Consider the following 15,784-nt stretch of genomic DNA (forward strand, 5'->3'; position numbering starts at 1 on the left):
CAACCACTTCAAACCCATTTCTTTCGATTTCCTTGGACCAGAAAAAAAAAAACATTTCTAAGCTATTTAAAGATGTGCAAGGCCACTATCATTCAAGGAAACACCTGAAATAATAATTTTTAAAAATGGCTGTATCTACTGTTCAGAAGAGGAATTATGTCGGGAAAGGGCTCGTATACTGGTTCACCCAGCATCTGTCAGATAAATATTTATAAATATTTACTTCTGAAATGTAGTGGAGCATGAGTACATAAAACTTACTCAAGTGAAGCACTAAAGGATGTTGCACCTTGTTGTGATTGGCGTTGCTTCCCTCATAAGGAAACAGCAGGTTACACACACCACAGATTTGCATTTATCTTTTTGTGATGCTAACAAGGCAGCTTTTGGTGCAGTTCATGCCCACTCAGGTGCACGTGACCAATGCTCCCCATCACATCCACGTGCGATTGTTTTCATTCCGACGCTGCTGCAGCGGAGCCTGCGTCATGACGTCAGCGGGCTGGCAGGCAGGAGGCGGCTCGACAGTTTGAACCGCGGCGACGACTGAAGGCTGCTGCTGCTGCTGCTGCTGCCGTACAAACACACACACACTCACAGGAGCAGACGGGTCTGTCCGCTCACTACACAACACCACACAACACACACGCACACACACTGACATTTCACTGCCGCCGAGTTCAGGTTTACTGAGGAAATTAAGGAAATACCGAAGAAGAAGAAGGTCGCAGTTGTTGGCACTGACTGAAACTTTGAGATGGAAAATTCGTCCAGCAACAACCGGTTTCGGTCCGCAATGTTTAACCACGGTGAGTGTCTTCACGTCTGACACAGCATGTGGGGTGTTTTATGAGCAACTTGGGATGCTAGTTTGTTGTCTCAATTTGACCCTCTCTGTTAAACCCTCCCTTTAAATCCCGTTTTTTTTCATCCATTTAAACACACCAAGCGTGACCGTCCCGATACGGGGCCCGTTTGGCTCCAAGTCAGAACTGATGCAGGTTCGTAAGCCGATGATGAGGTTTTATTGTGATGGGTGCACAGAAATTACACTCTGACAGCACACAGGGAACACTTCGTCCTGCTGCTTGCTGTTGGGCGAAAATCCTTGAAAAGCCTGGCAGCTTGAGCTCCACACGGGACACGGCAGCAGCAGCACACTGTAATTCTGCAGCTATGCAAGAGTGGTACCAAAGCCTCGCCACACTGAACTATTTCTGGAGCTCCGAGATATAACTGGATTGGACCGATAAACTAAAGGCTGCAGCCGGATGGAGAACTGCGAGGTCTGCTTGAAGGCTCGCCCCGTCAAAACTGTTTGCTTATTTTCTCTGCAAGCAGTCGTAAAACAAGAAGTTCTGGCTCAGTTTGATGTGTCAAAGAAGCTTTGCACTTGAGCCAATAATAGACTTGAACTGCCTTTATGATTTTCTTTCGAGAGTTAAATGTTGCAGCATGACATTTAAATTGCAGTTTGACCTTCCATGTATATGAAATCTCCTATTCCATAGTCTGTCCAGTGTTAGATTTTTGAGTCTGTACTTACTTGCTGACAGTTTTTTCAAAGAAATGCATAACATTGCTAAATATTAGATGAAACAGTCATAAAATATTCTGCAGGATAGAAACCATTTTTAACACATTTTGGCATTTCTTCACTCACATTTCTCACTTATCTGCAGACACTGATAAGATATGTCGGAAATAATCCCGGCTGACATTAATCGGGCTAACTTTTTACTCAGCCCAGACAGATATGTCCCTGTCTGGTGACATCAAAGAGATCTGGTTTCCTGTCTCAAACTGCATCATAGCTCACCTGGATCTTATCATGTCAAAAACTATGTGAGCCCCCAGCATGTGGGGGAAAAAAATTTGATTATTCTCAGGCACATTAGTCTTGTGATATGGAGGCTGCAGTTGCACTCAAACAACTGTTGCCCTGTGGTATATAATGTACATAGAGGGGCGGTGTCATAGAGAAAGTGGGAGGTAATGAGTGCTCTTGTATAGAGTTAGTGCTGAATCTTCATATGGTTGTCTTTGCATGCATTACTCATATCTTATGCTGCACTTAAAGTTGAGAGGGCACTTCTATACTAACAAATCTGTGGTAGAAGCTTTTAATTTGTCCATTTCTATGTTCAGTTGCTCCCTTTTACTCATTCAGTAGAGCTCTATTTATAGAGATATGACTAAAACACATGAATAAATCTGCAGAACAGCGTAGTGTGCATTGCTGCATTGGTTTAACCAGAAACCTTGAAATCGCCCTTTAATTCACAATGAGCTGAATGCCCAAAGATTCACCTTTAGCATCTCTGTTAAATCGTTTTTATGGAGCCACTTTACATTTTACATCACGGTGATAAGTTCAAATGTTGGTTTTTCCATGTCTAACTTGTCACTCGTGACTGTTTCAACTCCCTGGGAAGTCTTTTCTAAATTGCTTCGGTGACATTTCCTCTCAGATGTGTCAACACATGCAGTATCAGTCAGTGAAATGAAAACCTTGCAAATGTGATATTACACAGTGTAATACCTCGATTCTGCTCAATGTTTAGCTGAACTGACTTGTGAAGTGGAGGTGGAACTAGAATTTAGGGCTATTTTTTTAAGAGCCAGTAACCCATTTACCAAATAAAGCAACATGTTCCTTTTCTACACGAGACAACGTCACGGCAGTCTCACTTAAAAACAAAGTGTGACTGTAAACAGCACCCAGCAGGACAGTGGGTGGTGGGGATGGGGGCGGGGGGGCACAGTCAGCAGTGGCTAACATTCCTCAGGGGAAGCCTTCTGGAGAGATGCTACCATCCTCGCTTCTGTCTTTGGCAGCGCTGACAGCATCACTGTTGGAGGACTTCAGCATGTAGGTCAAGAGAGAAACCACTAGAAAAATTAACATGTCAAGGGGGCAGCCATTGTAGTAAAACACAACGCTGGTTTTGAAATTTTTCAGACTGAAATTTGCAGGCCTTTTTTGGAGAGCTGCGGTTGTGGATGTGTAATTTGTATCTTCATTTGTTTTCTCTGTCAACAGTGCACAGGAGTCTTATTTGCATGTCATCCTGCCACAGTAATTTTGTGCATCTGGAGAGATGCATACTGATGCCAGCTCGGTTTTAAAGAGCATCAGCAGTAATATGCAGCTCATGCATTATATATTGTCCATATGCAAAGACTACTAAACCACTGCCTGTAACATTTGTGCTGTTCCTGAAGTGGCAGAGGCTATAATGATATTTTTGTTCCCTGACCTGCATCTCAGCACAGTCTGCTCTGTGAGCTTACAGTCAGTGATGGTCCTGAGTTTAAAGTAGTGAATCGATATTTGTAATACTGCCAGTTAGTGTCCCGGGGCAGCCAGCTTGGAGTAAGGAAATTTGTTTTGCCTCTTAAGAACTGAGAGAATCAGTAAATGGCAAACATCATGAATAATTTGGACTGCTCTGACTAATTACTGGAGAGAACAAAGGCTCTAAACGTACTTGACTTTGAGATAAGTGTCACTTTCATTACAGAGTGTGCCGTACTCCTGGTTGTTTCCTGAATGTTTATAAGGTATCTCTATATGGAAAAAAAAAGTGTTGTCCTGTAAATATTGCAAAGCATTTTCGTTGTTTTTAGTTAAAACCAATTCCTTGAGAAGTAACTGATAACGTAATTGCCCTCTTTAAATCTGAAAATCTACCAGGAACCTCCTGGACCAATTTGTTCGGGAAACACAATCATGTTCCTCCACTGGACTAAATTTAATGCAATCTTGCAGAAGTACTGCAGCTATTGATTATTTTAGTAATCAAATATACTACTAATTATTCAGTTGAGTAATCAGGTAATTGAATAAGAAATACTCTTGCTTTATTAAAGAGCAATGGTAAATTTAAAAAACTGAAAGGACAAATAAGTGGTTTCCTTTTTTTCCATCCATCCATCCATTACACCACTTAATCCTCACTAGGGTCGCGGGGAGGGGCTGGAGTCTATCCCAGCTGACTCAGGGTGAAGGCAGGAGACACCCTGGACAGGTCGCCAGTCTATCACAGGGCTACACTTAGAGACAGACAACCAAGCACACTCACATTCACACCTACGTACAATTTAGAATCACCAATTAACCTCAACATGTTTTTGGACTGTGTGGGAGAACCTGGAGAGAACCCACGCTGCACAGGGAGAACATGCAAACTCCAGGCAGAAAGATCCCGGGTGTCCTCACTGGGATGCGAACCGACGACCTTCTTGCTGCGAGGCAACGGTGCTAACCACAGATCCACCTTGCAGCCCTTCCTTTTTTTTAAAGGTCCAAATCCAATACAGCGTTCAGACAAGATACCAGCTTTCTGGGCAAATTTTGAAGAGATAAAGATGCATATTTTGACTGGCAGGATGACAGACTGTCAAAATATTCTCAACTGTTACTGTGAGGACATCTGTCAGAATCTAACGGGGATACCAAAAAGGATGCGGCACTCGTGTCAAAATATCCAACATTAGTGGTTCACTAGTTAGACAGCTAGTTCATAGTGTTACACTTGAGTGAATGAGGTTAAAATCAGTTGTAAAACTCACAGGTAGCTAGTAACACTTAGCAGGAGTTCATGTAATGCAGATGCTTTACTTGTGTTAATAGCCTGACTGCAGCATTTTAGACCAGCTGCAATCTTTGGATGTGTTGCCTGCCAGAGAAAAGTGCATTACAATAGTCGCGTCTGTAAGAGATAAAAACATGGATGACCTTTTCTAACTCTGCAGAAGAAAGAAACGACCTGATCTTGGTTAGCTGTCTTAGTTAGTTGAGCCTCCCGAGTTACTCGACTTTCTTGAGGAATCATGGCAGCCCTAGTTTGAAGCATGGATTCTTGGATACTTTCGCAACATCTCTCACCTTTATGTATATCACAGTCCTATGTTCCCACTCTCTGCTGCAGTTGTTGGCCAAAAAATTCGACATATCTCAATCAAAAAATACTTCACTATCTATTGTCTGTATGTCAGTAATAGTGGACAGATTCGTTTGAAAATTTCTTGACATCTTTGCAAAAATGTGCTTTAAAGTATTCGTGTTGGAACCGGGTATTGAGCCTGATCGAGCCTAAACTAGATCTAGAAATGTGCAGAAGTATCATTTTCACACTAAAGCTCTTTGATGGGACGTCAGAAAAATTAGTTGACAAGTTGTTCTCAACAAAGCTATGTATTTGGCTATCTTAACATAAAAGCATGGAGCACACTGATTTTTTTGACATTATTTTGTGCCAATAAATAATAAAGCCTAAAAAAAATGTAACTGATTGATGATCCAGGACTTTCTTTTTGTGAGTGACATTTCCAACCAAGCTGTAGGCTTTCTGAGAATACTGTATCTCCCTTTAAAAAAAAAGATCATCTGTCAAATACATGTGATCATCTTAAAATAGATCAGAAGCTATCCCAAGTGTTGCCTCAGCTTTTCAGCATCAATTAGCTGTCTACCAGTAATTTCTTTGCATAATAATGTTTATCTAACTTTCAAGTTGTGTTTGTCTTACATTGGTGCAACATGTTGACAGTGATGTGTTTCTGTTCTTTCCCTATGTGTCTGACGTCTGTTGGATGTGGATTTTGAAATCATTTCTCGTGCTGCTCAATCATCTTCCACTGACCAGATGATGAGGTAAGAAACCAGAGTTTTCCTCAATCCTGCAATGAAGCCAAAGTAGGTCACTCGTGAGGGGAGATTTGGCCTCAATTATTTCGCCAAAATGAGGCCATTGTGGTTTCTTGATGTCAGTGCATTTTATCACAGATAGCTATTGCTCTTTCGTCGTTTTTTTTGTGCAGTTTGTCTTTGATTGAAAGGAGTTAATGCGTTAGTTCAGAGTGTTCAAACTCAGATTGTGATATTTGTTGTGCTGTGAATACTCAGAGCGTGTGTGACAGAGCTTTGCCAATGAGCTTCAGGGTTTTACTTGACACCATAGAAACAGTTTCATGTGAATAGGTGTGTTCACAAAGCCCAGATTTTCTTGTTCCTTGTCTCGCACTGTGACGGCTGAGAGTCTGCTGTCTGTGTAAGCTTTGTTTGTGTTCCTTCTATCTTTCTGTGAGTCTCACTCTTCACATTTGAGGGGTTTTAGTTGCCTTTTCTGCCCAATTATCCTTCAGCAGCTCTCTTGAAGTGTACTGTAGTTTGAGTGATGGTGATCATCTGTTATCACCTTTCCAGTAGCAAGAGGGCTGTCACCTCAGTGTCAAAACTCCCTCCCTCCTCCTTACTCCTCTTCTCCATGTCACTGTCTACATCCCAAAGCCCCGCAGCTGTGTTTGGCCCGACTGAGTGGGGATGAAAGGGGGGCGTGTTTGTTTTCAAGCCCAAACGGTTCACAGACGGGTGGAGAGGAGTGAATCTGTACGGGTGTGACAAACCCTGGTTCCTTCCTCAGCAACATTCCAGGCCTATGTGACAAAGCTGTAGTGTATGTTGACAGAGGGAACACCTTATGAGGAATCCTTCAGCATCTGTCCAACCCTCAGAGGCTGCTGCTGCCGCCGGCTCCTGGCTGGGTGACAACATTTGCTCATTACTCTCACGATGGTTTGGCACATTTCTTGCTGGGTATGTGATTAAATAAGCAGATGTCCAAGTCTACATAATTTTGGTTCCTGCTCTTCAAACCACACCCATTGTGTGATTCTCATTAAACACAATGTATCTCTCGTCTGAAAGCCATCATTAGGTCCAGTTTGACATAACTAAAGTGCCCTTCCCCTGCACCCACACCCCGTGGCTGTAAACCACGCAGGACTCTGGGGTGTGGTGGAGCAAGAGGGTGGCTGTGGCTTCCTTTTGTTAGCCTAAAAATGCCACATGCACTCACTCACACACAGATACAGTGACGTCACTCCTCATGGGCAGTGCCAGCTGTGGAAAGCATGGAGGAGAGGATGGTTGTCTCTCTTGAGAGAACTTCTCCACAAACACACACACACATCCACCATGGTGCATTCCTCTGTGGCTTTTGCTCAACTAGCCATTAGCTTCTTATCCCTTCAATTGCTGCTTGCCTCTGCAGCCAAAGTGTAGGCAGTCTATACTTGGAGTTTATTAGCCCATTAGCTTGCTAGCTACTGCAGCGGATGCTGGTTTCCCCCTTTTCTCTGCTTCCCCTGTAGCTGTGTCTGTTTTTCTCATTTGCTGTCACTGCTAGTTGGTGCACGCTCATTGCATTCACTTGCAAACTGGAATGGCAGAATCTGCAGATATGCAGCACCACACCCGTTCATCCACTTAGTGACATTTCTTTGTTGAAGAAACGCATTCAGTACATACTGTTATGACCAATACAAAACAGGTATTTAAGCGAAGGGAATGTCAACTGATGGGTGTGAATCATGGTCTGATAACAATACATAAATCACCTCTTTGTTCGTTGTTTTGTTACATGAAGAGGAATCAAAACCGACTCTAGCGCCCTGGTACTTCATTATATCGCTCTAGCTGTGTTCATGTTATCATGTGAATCTTGATGTCTCAAATGTTAACATTGTACTCTTTCCTGTGCAGTAATTCTATCATCAATTACATTATCTCAATGAATTTGAACACCAACAGTAGTGCCACTCTACTCTGTGAACCCTTTTATTTAGAGATGGTGGCGGATCACTCATCAGTGAAACCTGACCCATCATTCTGCTCTAGGTAAATTGTGTGGGCCTCATTCGCTGAGCATGAAGTGAGATTCGCTGTGTGATGGCACAATGGGGATGCAGATACTGTTTTGGCCTGTGGGTTTGGCTTTGACAGGCGACCCTCTGGGCTGTCTTAGTTTGATATGAGGGCAAACAATCGGGTTAGGGAGCAGGCACGCAACACTTCACTGAATACAAGGCTGCCGTAAGACAACAATAAAGAGATGGTGAAAGATGAGTGCTCAAAGAGGGATTTGTTGTTAACATTAGATGCCATCATGTGTTTAGTATTCTTTTGTAAGAGCTAGTTTTTCCACAGGAAGATAAGCTATCATTATTGACTATCGAAGTCAATGTGGATTCTAATCATCTAACACCATCACAAGGGTGTATAATATTTCTAACGCATTACAAGGAAGAACAGAAGGTACCAGTTTTTGGACTTAATTTATTGTATGGGACACAAAATTATTTGAAATGCCATAAAATTTAGTTGATGCAAAGCAATCCAAATTATCTTTTTCTGAAAAGACTGTGATGTGTCACAGCAGGATGTCATAGTAGGAAAACCGCAAGTGTATATAAAGTTATTTAAAAAAAAAAAAAAATTATTAGATAACAATAGTGGAGGTAAAGTTAGCATTTGCACTCATGTGGTATGTGTCCTAACCACTCGACTACTGGGTTCTCTCCGTGTTTGTCTTTATTTGCACAGCAGAGGAGAGTTAAGCAGGAAAAACAGGGAGAGGGTGTAAGAATGACGTGTAGTAAACATTCAGTCTGGAGTCGAACCGGTATTTCTCCTGCTAAGGTCATTTCAGCACACACCAAAACCATTCGGCCGTGACATCACCACATGAACATCTTAATTAATGATATCTAAATTACACTTTAGCTGCTGCAGTACGAGAGTCCTGGCAATTTGCATGGTGGCTCAGTGTCACGCTGTCAATATTTACTAGGCTGCTTGAACAGGACAGAGCCATTGTTAGTTATTAATAAATCGGGATGGATATCAATAAGACTTTTATGGTACTTCTATTCTTCCTGATACTGCTTATCAATGTGGTACGTTGACAGTGTCCTTATTGGTTCTTTTGTTATTTTTAAGAAAAAAAAAATTATTTTCTCTCTGTCTTAATTCATTTTTTCTCTTGTCAGTAAAAAAAATGAATGCAGAGCTTTTTCTCTAGTAGTGTTTCTACTGTGTGATATTAATAGTTTTACGTAAGAAAACAGATGACTTCTTCAACCACTGCCAACATCAATATTCAGTTGGGGAGTGCATGAAAATTAAGTAAGACAGAATTTTCCTGCTGCCCCCAAATCACTAATTGAGTCCTACTCTGAATTTGTGAACAACAGTTAAGATGATGCTCTGACCAGTTGAGATTGAATTTGTAAACACGCTTCGTTAAACCATCAGTTACCCATGTTCATAGAATTTAGTTGACTTCATGTGAGGGCTCTAGCCTGCTAATATACATAACATGCTTGGGGCAGCAGTAGATGACCTAAGATGTGAAAAACTGTGCATATCTCTGCCTGTATGTGAAAATGCTAAATGTTTTGACACATAGATCGTGTTTCTACTCTTGCATGCTAATACCGGATGTGCTTGTGACAAGGGCATTTTCAGCATCAACTCCAGTGAAGTGTAGTAACACTTTTGAACATTTTGTCATGTCCGCCATTGGCACTAAGTGTGTGTGTTAGTGCTGGTGTGTGTGCACATGTGCATGTATGTGTGTGGCTGCAGCGTGATGAAGAGCTGGCCCCGCCCCTCATGGCCAGCCATCAAGAGAGAATTCTTGCTTCAGGATTGGAAATAGAAGAAATGCAGAACTGAAAATGTTGGAGCTTATTGATCCTTTGGAATTCGAATATGCTCTTGGACTGGTTTATTACCAGGCTTTTGTACCCAGAATTGTTAGAAACACATGTGCTTTTCTACTGTATATGTACGTACCTATACACCATTTACAGCCCTCAAATTATCATCGAGTTGAGGCTTGATCGAAGTTCCGACAGATAGGATGTCGTCACTTTTGGCTAATTAAACAGTCCATTCGCTGTACTTATATGCATTCCTGTACAAACTTCTCTGGAATATCTGCTTAAAATGGCTCACTGAATTGCCCTGTTTGGTCCTCCTCTGACATTCTAGCTTCCTATGCTCACCGCTTCCTTCCTGTCCCTGCTGGGCCGGCTCACCAGACCCTCAAGCTAACTGGCTCATGTCTTCATCTCTGCAGATGTCCCACGTCAGCCAGAACTAGCCTTCCACCCTCCACCCTGAGCACTCTACAAAAGTTTTGGTCAGAGGGCGACCTTAAACATTCTTCTAAAGCCTCATAGAAGTGGCCCCTGCCAACTCCCCCCCACTCACTATAAATAATCGCAGCCCAGTTCCCATGGCCCCCACCGATGTCCCGGCACTCAGATAGCAACGCGCGATATGCTCCAGAGAGAACACCACCCTTTTCTGATAACCGAGGAATGATTGGCTTTCAGGGAGAAATTGAGGCAGGTGTTGAGGCAATTGCAGTTGCTGTCAAAGTAGTCAGGTCACCATTTTTTAGGGAAATAAAGGGTCCTTTTCAGGTAAAATATTCTGTTCTGTGCTCCAGCTGTTTTGGGTTTGAGAGACTGGAAGTTGTCCAGCTAAGAATTGTCTTTACAACAAATACCATCTACAGTTTTTGCAGTATGCTTGGTGGTGTAGCTGTGGGGCCGACTGCATGGGTTGTAATCACACTCAAATTTACATCTCTAGAAGTGTGGCTGTCATTTTTTGGCATACCCAGATTGTATTTACATTGCACAATTATAGTATTTGCGGCATCCATTCCTAACCTCTAGCCCCTCTGGGACAACCCGCACATTCTTCTAGTTTTTCAATCTGTGGTTTAGAGTGCAGTCATCTGTAATCCCTCAGGAATTGGCCCAATGAAAATTTATTTACCTACTGTGGTGTGCTTATATTTTACCACATGTGTCTAGTTTGTGCCGTCATTAAGCCATAACTCAGCATTCAACTTCAGTGCATACCATAAAGGGATAATTCACCCTATGTGTAGCTCAGCTAAAAAAATGCATAAGTAGTAGCATTTTACATTTTTGTATATGCTTCATGATTTATTTGTCTTATTCATGCTCATTCATTGTAAAATTCTGAAGTAGAGGCACATTCTATTTTAGCTACTGTGGAGCTTAATAACAGGAAAAAAAATCAGTAGTAAACATCACAGATTTAATCTGTTTACCCACAATTAAGGAGCACATGGCCAAGTAAGCTACAGCACAGTACCTACATATATCAGTTTGTCCACTAGCAACAGACTCAGTGGCTAAGAATGGAATTCATCCTCAAGACATGCTGAATGTTGAATGAGGGAACACTGCTCGCTGTCATTTTAGTAATTCAGTTAGAGCTACTGCTGACATGTTAAACATACAGTGATGAAGCAGAGCTAGGCATGTTCCCTGTGAAAGGCATTCTGGGGAATTCAGGAAATGCCTCAACTCTGAACTATAACATTTTCCTCTCACTGCAACTTCCTATATTTCACGCATCATAAACTAACCCCTTTAGTGAAGTTCCATACAGCACAAGTGGCATATCAACCAGACAGATTTTTTTCCGTTTTTAAGGATGGGCAGTGGCCTGGGCTGAGAGTCAAGATGCCTCGATCTAATCTTTGTGCTCCTGGGAACAAAGTTGGAAAGTTTACTCTATCTGCAGGCACTGTGAAGACACAGCTATGCATGGGGCAGATAGCATTTGAAGACGATATATGTTGTATGCATGTTGTTGTTATAAGAGAAAAGGCATCTGATATGATGTGGCATCTGGAGAAAAATGGAAAGCTGCTGATGAGAGTGATGAAGTGACACAACTGAAAAATAGATGAGCATGAATGACTTTTGATGTAATGCAGGAATTTATTTTTAGGTGGGCTGCAAGCATCACATAATGTTTTTGCAGGCTGAGAGTTTTGCACCCAAAAGCGTCATTTGAGCCATCTCATATTTAACATTTTATTGAACATTTGCTAACCTATCTGCAGTGCTTGGTTACTGACATTGCCATAAACCTTTTAGCTATTCTTGGTGCCTAAGATTTAATTTTACATGATTGATATTGGCTTAAATCTGTGCGTGACCATTCTTGCGTGAGTGTATGCGATTGCGTACTAATGCATAGAGATGAGACCAGCATGGTCCTCAGCTGCAGCACCCTCCACTCCCCTAAAGAAAACACTTCCAGATGCTCTCACCATGCTGCAGGACAGCGAGAGGAAATTCCAGGCAAGCCAAAAGGAAGAGCAGGAGAGATGGTGGAGATCTTCTTGAAGACAGAGGATGTAGCAAAGGATAGTTAATGACTCTGATGAAAGTATAAGCTGTATTTTGATGTAGTCTGCCAGTGGACATATGTGGGGGGAAAAAAAAAATTTAAGGATCTGGATGTCAAATATTAAAAGAAATAGATATTGAATAATTTGATTTTTTGTGGTAAAAAAGGCAAATAAAAAGATTATGCTGTGCTCGCTATAACATGCACATGTCATAAGAAAATAAAAACAACACTGATGAGACAAGTTACAGAAAGCTCACAGGGCTGAAATCAGAGATAGCATCTTATCAGATCTTATGTTACAAAAGTAGCTGCTGCGCAAAACCAGACAGTAAAAAAAAAAAATCAATTTGGCCTACTGTATTCTTCCATTTGCACCATCAGCATCACAACCAGCAGACGCACACAGACAAAACAGACACTTATACAGATGGTGGTATCAGATTTAAACACTTGGGTGTAAGTAAAGTATGGAATGTGTTAGCATGCTGTGACATGATGATGGATGGAACAGAGTGGATAGGCGGGGAGTTTGAGACACCACCACAATACAGTTTAGGGAATGCTACTGTAATTGGAAGGGGTTTAGTGAAAGGGATCGTGAGTGAAAGAGGAAATCAGTGCGAGTAGATTCGTCAGCTATTTAATCAGTCATGGTTTTAAGTGGCCTTTTGTATTTGCTTTTCCCTTAATTTCACAGATCTCCGCACCTTACTGCCAACCTAAACAGGAGACCCTAACTGCAGCAGATAGATAGACCCTGAACAAACAGCTGCTCACCCAGTGTGAGTAAACACTGTCAAAAATGAAACCCAAAAAAGGGGAATAGGCAGAGACCAGGTGCACTTTTATTGACCGATGTGTGAATTTTCTTTCCTACACATATCACATCAGGCCCTTTTTGTGTGTGTGCGAGCACACGTGCGACTTTAACCATATCACTCTACCGCCAGCCCTTTTGAAACCAGACACTGAAGCCATAACCACAGCACTGGCACGCCACCATTCAGTAAATATTTACAACTCTTGGAGCATTTTTATGGGAATACTTTCTGGAGTTCCATAAGTCAAAATTGACTGTTATTTTGTGTGCTGGAAGCAGATCTCGTGTGTTTATTGTCCAGTAGCAGTGAGCAGTGGATGATGCAGCATGGTGGGGGATTTGCCTGTGAATTTGGCATTGTGCAAAAATATTAGCAACACAATATCCCTGTGATACTGAAAATCAGTATTGATGTGATTGTGAAGTTTATATATGTAATAAATTCTCTTTCATCTTTCATGGCATGACCATGTGCACAGTCCCAAATTTTCTTATTTTTGTTGAAACAAGGTCTCTGGAAACAAGCGTTATCTACTACTTTTACAACAATTACTGCAAGTGTGGCCAGTATTAAGGAGGTCACTGTGTATAGATCATCTCATGACCAGTTAGGGCACATGTCTGGGTCTTGATTGGTTTCTTTTTAACATTACATTTGATCTTGTCCAATATCATATTTCACCTTTTTATCTGAGACTTTATTTATTGTGACATTTCTTAGTGGCTGTGATGGTTTTTGATTTTTTTTTTAAATTTTGACTTAAGAGACTGAGGTAGTTTCTTTGGTAGGTGCTTTAAAATCTAAAGTGTTTTGGGACTTAGTAGTTGAAAACGGTAGTGTTGTGAGGGTGGGGGTTGGGACTGGAGTGTCTGAAGTGTGCTTCTGTGAGAATTGGGATCATACGAACTGGGTGAACACCACAACATGTGCATCTCATTGCAGGATCAAAGAGGAGACACGTGGCTCCTGCCTCCCCCGATCCCTTAAGCCTGCTCCCCATTTCCCCCTTCACCTCTCTCTTCTTTTATGTGCTCCCTTCTTTTCAAACTTGCTTTTTTTCCTGCTCTTTGCCTTCCGGTGTATGAAGGAGCTCCCAACGTCTGTCCAAAATAGTCTCTCACTCAGGCTTCAGGCTTTCCCTCTTTAACCTCCACATAAATATACACACATACCTGTGGCATATTGACCTCCCTGTTATTCAGGAACTCCAACCACGAAAGGGTCCCTCTTTATACCCATCTTTCTTCATGTGTCTCCACCCTCAATGCCAAGGAGCTTCCTCAACCTCAAATAAAGTGTTAGAAATAGGTAAAGGTTATTGAATGTTTATTTTGCTGCATGAACTTTAGATCATTAATCAGTGATGATCATGATCCATATTGCAGAACTGTCATTTTGTTTACTGCTTAGACAAAAGCAGGTGCACTGAAAATAATCATTTCTTAATTTAACAGAACTGACAATGAATTTACAAAGATATTGCTTGTGATTTGACCAAAATTACTAAAATATAGTGTTTAAAACCACTGATTGGCAGTGTAGCCCAGCAGGAAACCATATAGTCATTTACTGCTGCTCTGTGTGAGGTAGTTTTAATTACAGGTGTCTGTCTTATCGTGTGTGGGTCTGTGTGTGAATGTGTGTGCATGATCTTCAAAAGTTAAGAGGACCCAGAGGGATACCCATTACTGACTGCTTTATGGAGCTGGCCTTAGTATTTAAGCACTACGAACAGCTAATGACTTCCTTATTTTCACTGTTAAAAAACCTCTTCCAGTCTCTTTTTAGACTCCGTTCCACTGAAAAGAAACAGGAAAACATCCAGTAGTTTTAGTGGATCAACAGGTTGCCATAGGCAACTCTTTATGGGGTGATATACAAAGACAGTGCTTATTCAGACCTTTGTCTGAGTATCTGTAGGATTTGTTTTATTGTGTTTTTTAGTGGTACATTTTGACAAAGACACAGGAAACCGAGTTTTACAGCAGGTGAACCCCTGTTTTCTTAACGTTTCACAATATCCCTGTACAAAAGAACGGGGTCAAACCTGCCCTCCAGAAGAGGATAACTGAAAGACTCCTTATGCCTTAAATCAACCATTTTGTAAGAATATCTGTCAATTTCCTCTCAAAACCTGGACCCTTCCAAGGTCAAAACAATGTTAAACTGTTTAAGTCAACTGTCTTCAGCCCACGGCAAGCTCCTAAATACCTTACATGTTGTAAATTATCAGCATGTCCACCTGCTAGACTTGACCAAGGTTTGACTTCTGTCCAACTGTCAGTAATTGAGGCCACTGTCAGTTCCTTTCTTAACACTACATTTTAATGACCTCATTAGTCTGCAAATGAGTGCAGAGCAATAAAAAAAGAGGCTGATCTGTTATTGCTGTGATTTCTACCTCATTACTGGTGTGTTGCTGCAGGGACAACATTGAAATGCAATGCTAAATTGGATTTTAATGTATAGCATGTATATATTTATCAGTGTGCCAAGAAAGGGCCTGATAAATTTTAATCCACACACTATTTCCAGTCCAAATTTGATGTATTCATATGAATATATTCTCTCACTTCCAATCGCTCAGGCTGTTGTCATTTACTGACCACATGTAAAACATGCACCTAATAATCCAGAAAAGTTGAATGCTCTGCTGTTGTCCATCTAAAGTGATATCTCTGACCACCTATTTTGTTGAGCTGATTTTGAGTAATTCCAGTGTCTGTTACCAGTGCTGTGTTACTCAGAGATGATAATGATATCATCTCTGAGTATGTCATAGCACAACTTAGTATTTCTTCACAAAAATCTTTATTCAGCCAATATAAGTTGATCAGGAACTGTCTGTTTCTTGCTTGAGGTGCCAGGGGAAAAAAACAGAAACCAAGTTTGCCACTTTCTGGCAGAGAAGCTGGGAAAACTGGGA

General features: G+C 41.5%; 1 protein-coding gene across 1 annotated transcript in view; it reads left to right on the forward strand.

Annotated features, from left to right (window-relative positions):
- The first annotated feature begins 548 nt into the window (after positions 1-548).
- septin4b (septin 4b) overlaps positions 549-15,784 on the forward strand; it is a 47,296-nt gene continuing 32,060 nt past the window's right edge. The window contains exons 1-2 of the mRNA XM_008276351.1: positions 549-809; positions 5,652-5,659. Coding sequence (XP_008274573.1) covers positions 758-809; positions 5,652-5,659 — 60 coding nt within the window. The 5' untranslated portion in view covers positions 549-757. The remainder of the gene's footprint in view (positions 810-5,651; positions 5,660-15,784) is intronic.

The sequence above is a fragment of the Stegastes partitus genome, unplaced genomic scaffold, assembly GCF_000690725.1.
Source record: "Stegastes partitus isolate 25-593 unplaced genomic scaffold, Stegastes_partitus-1.0.2 Scaffold69, whole genome shotgun sequence".
NCBI classification, from domain to species: Eukaryota; Metazoa; Chordata; class Actinopteri; family Pomacentridae; genus Stegastes; species Stegastes partitus.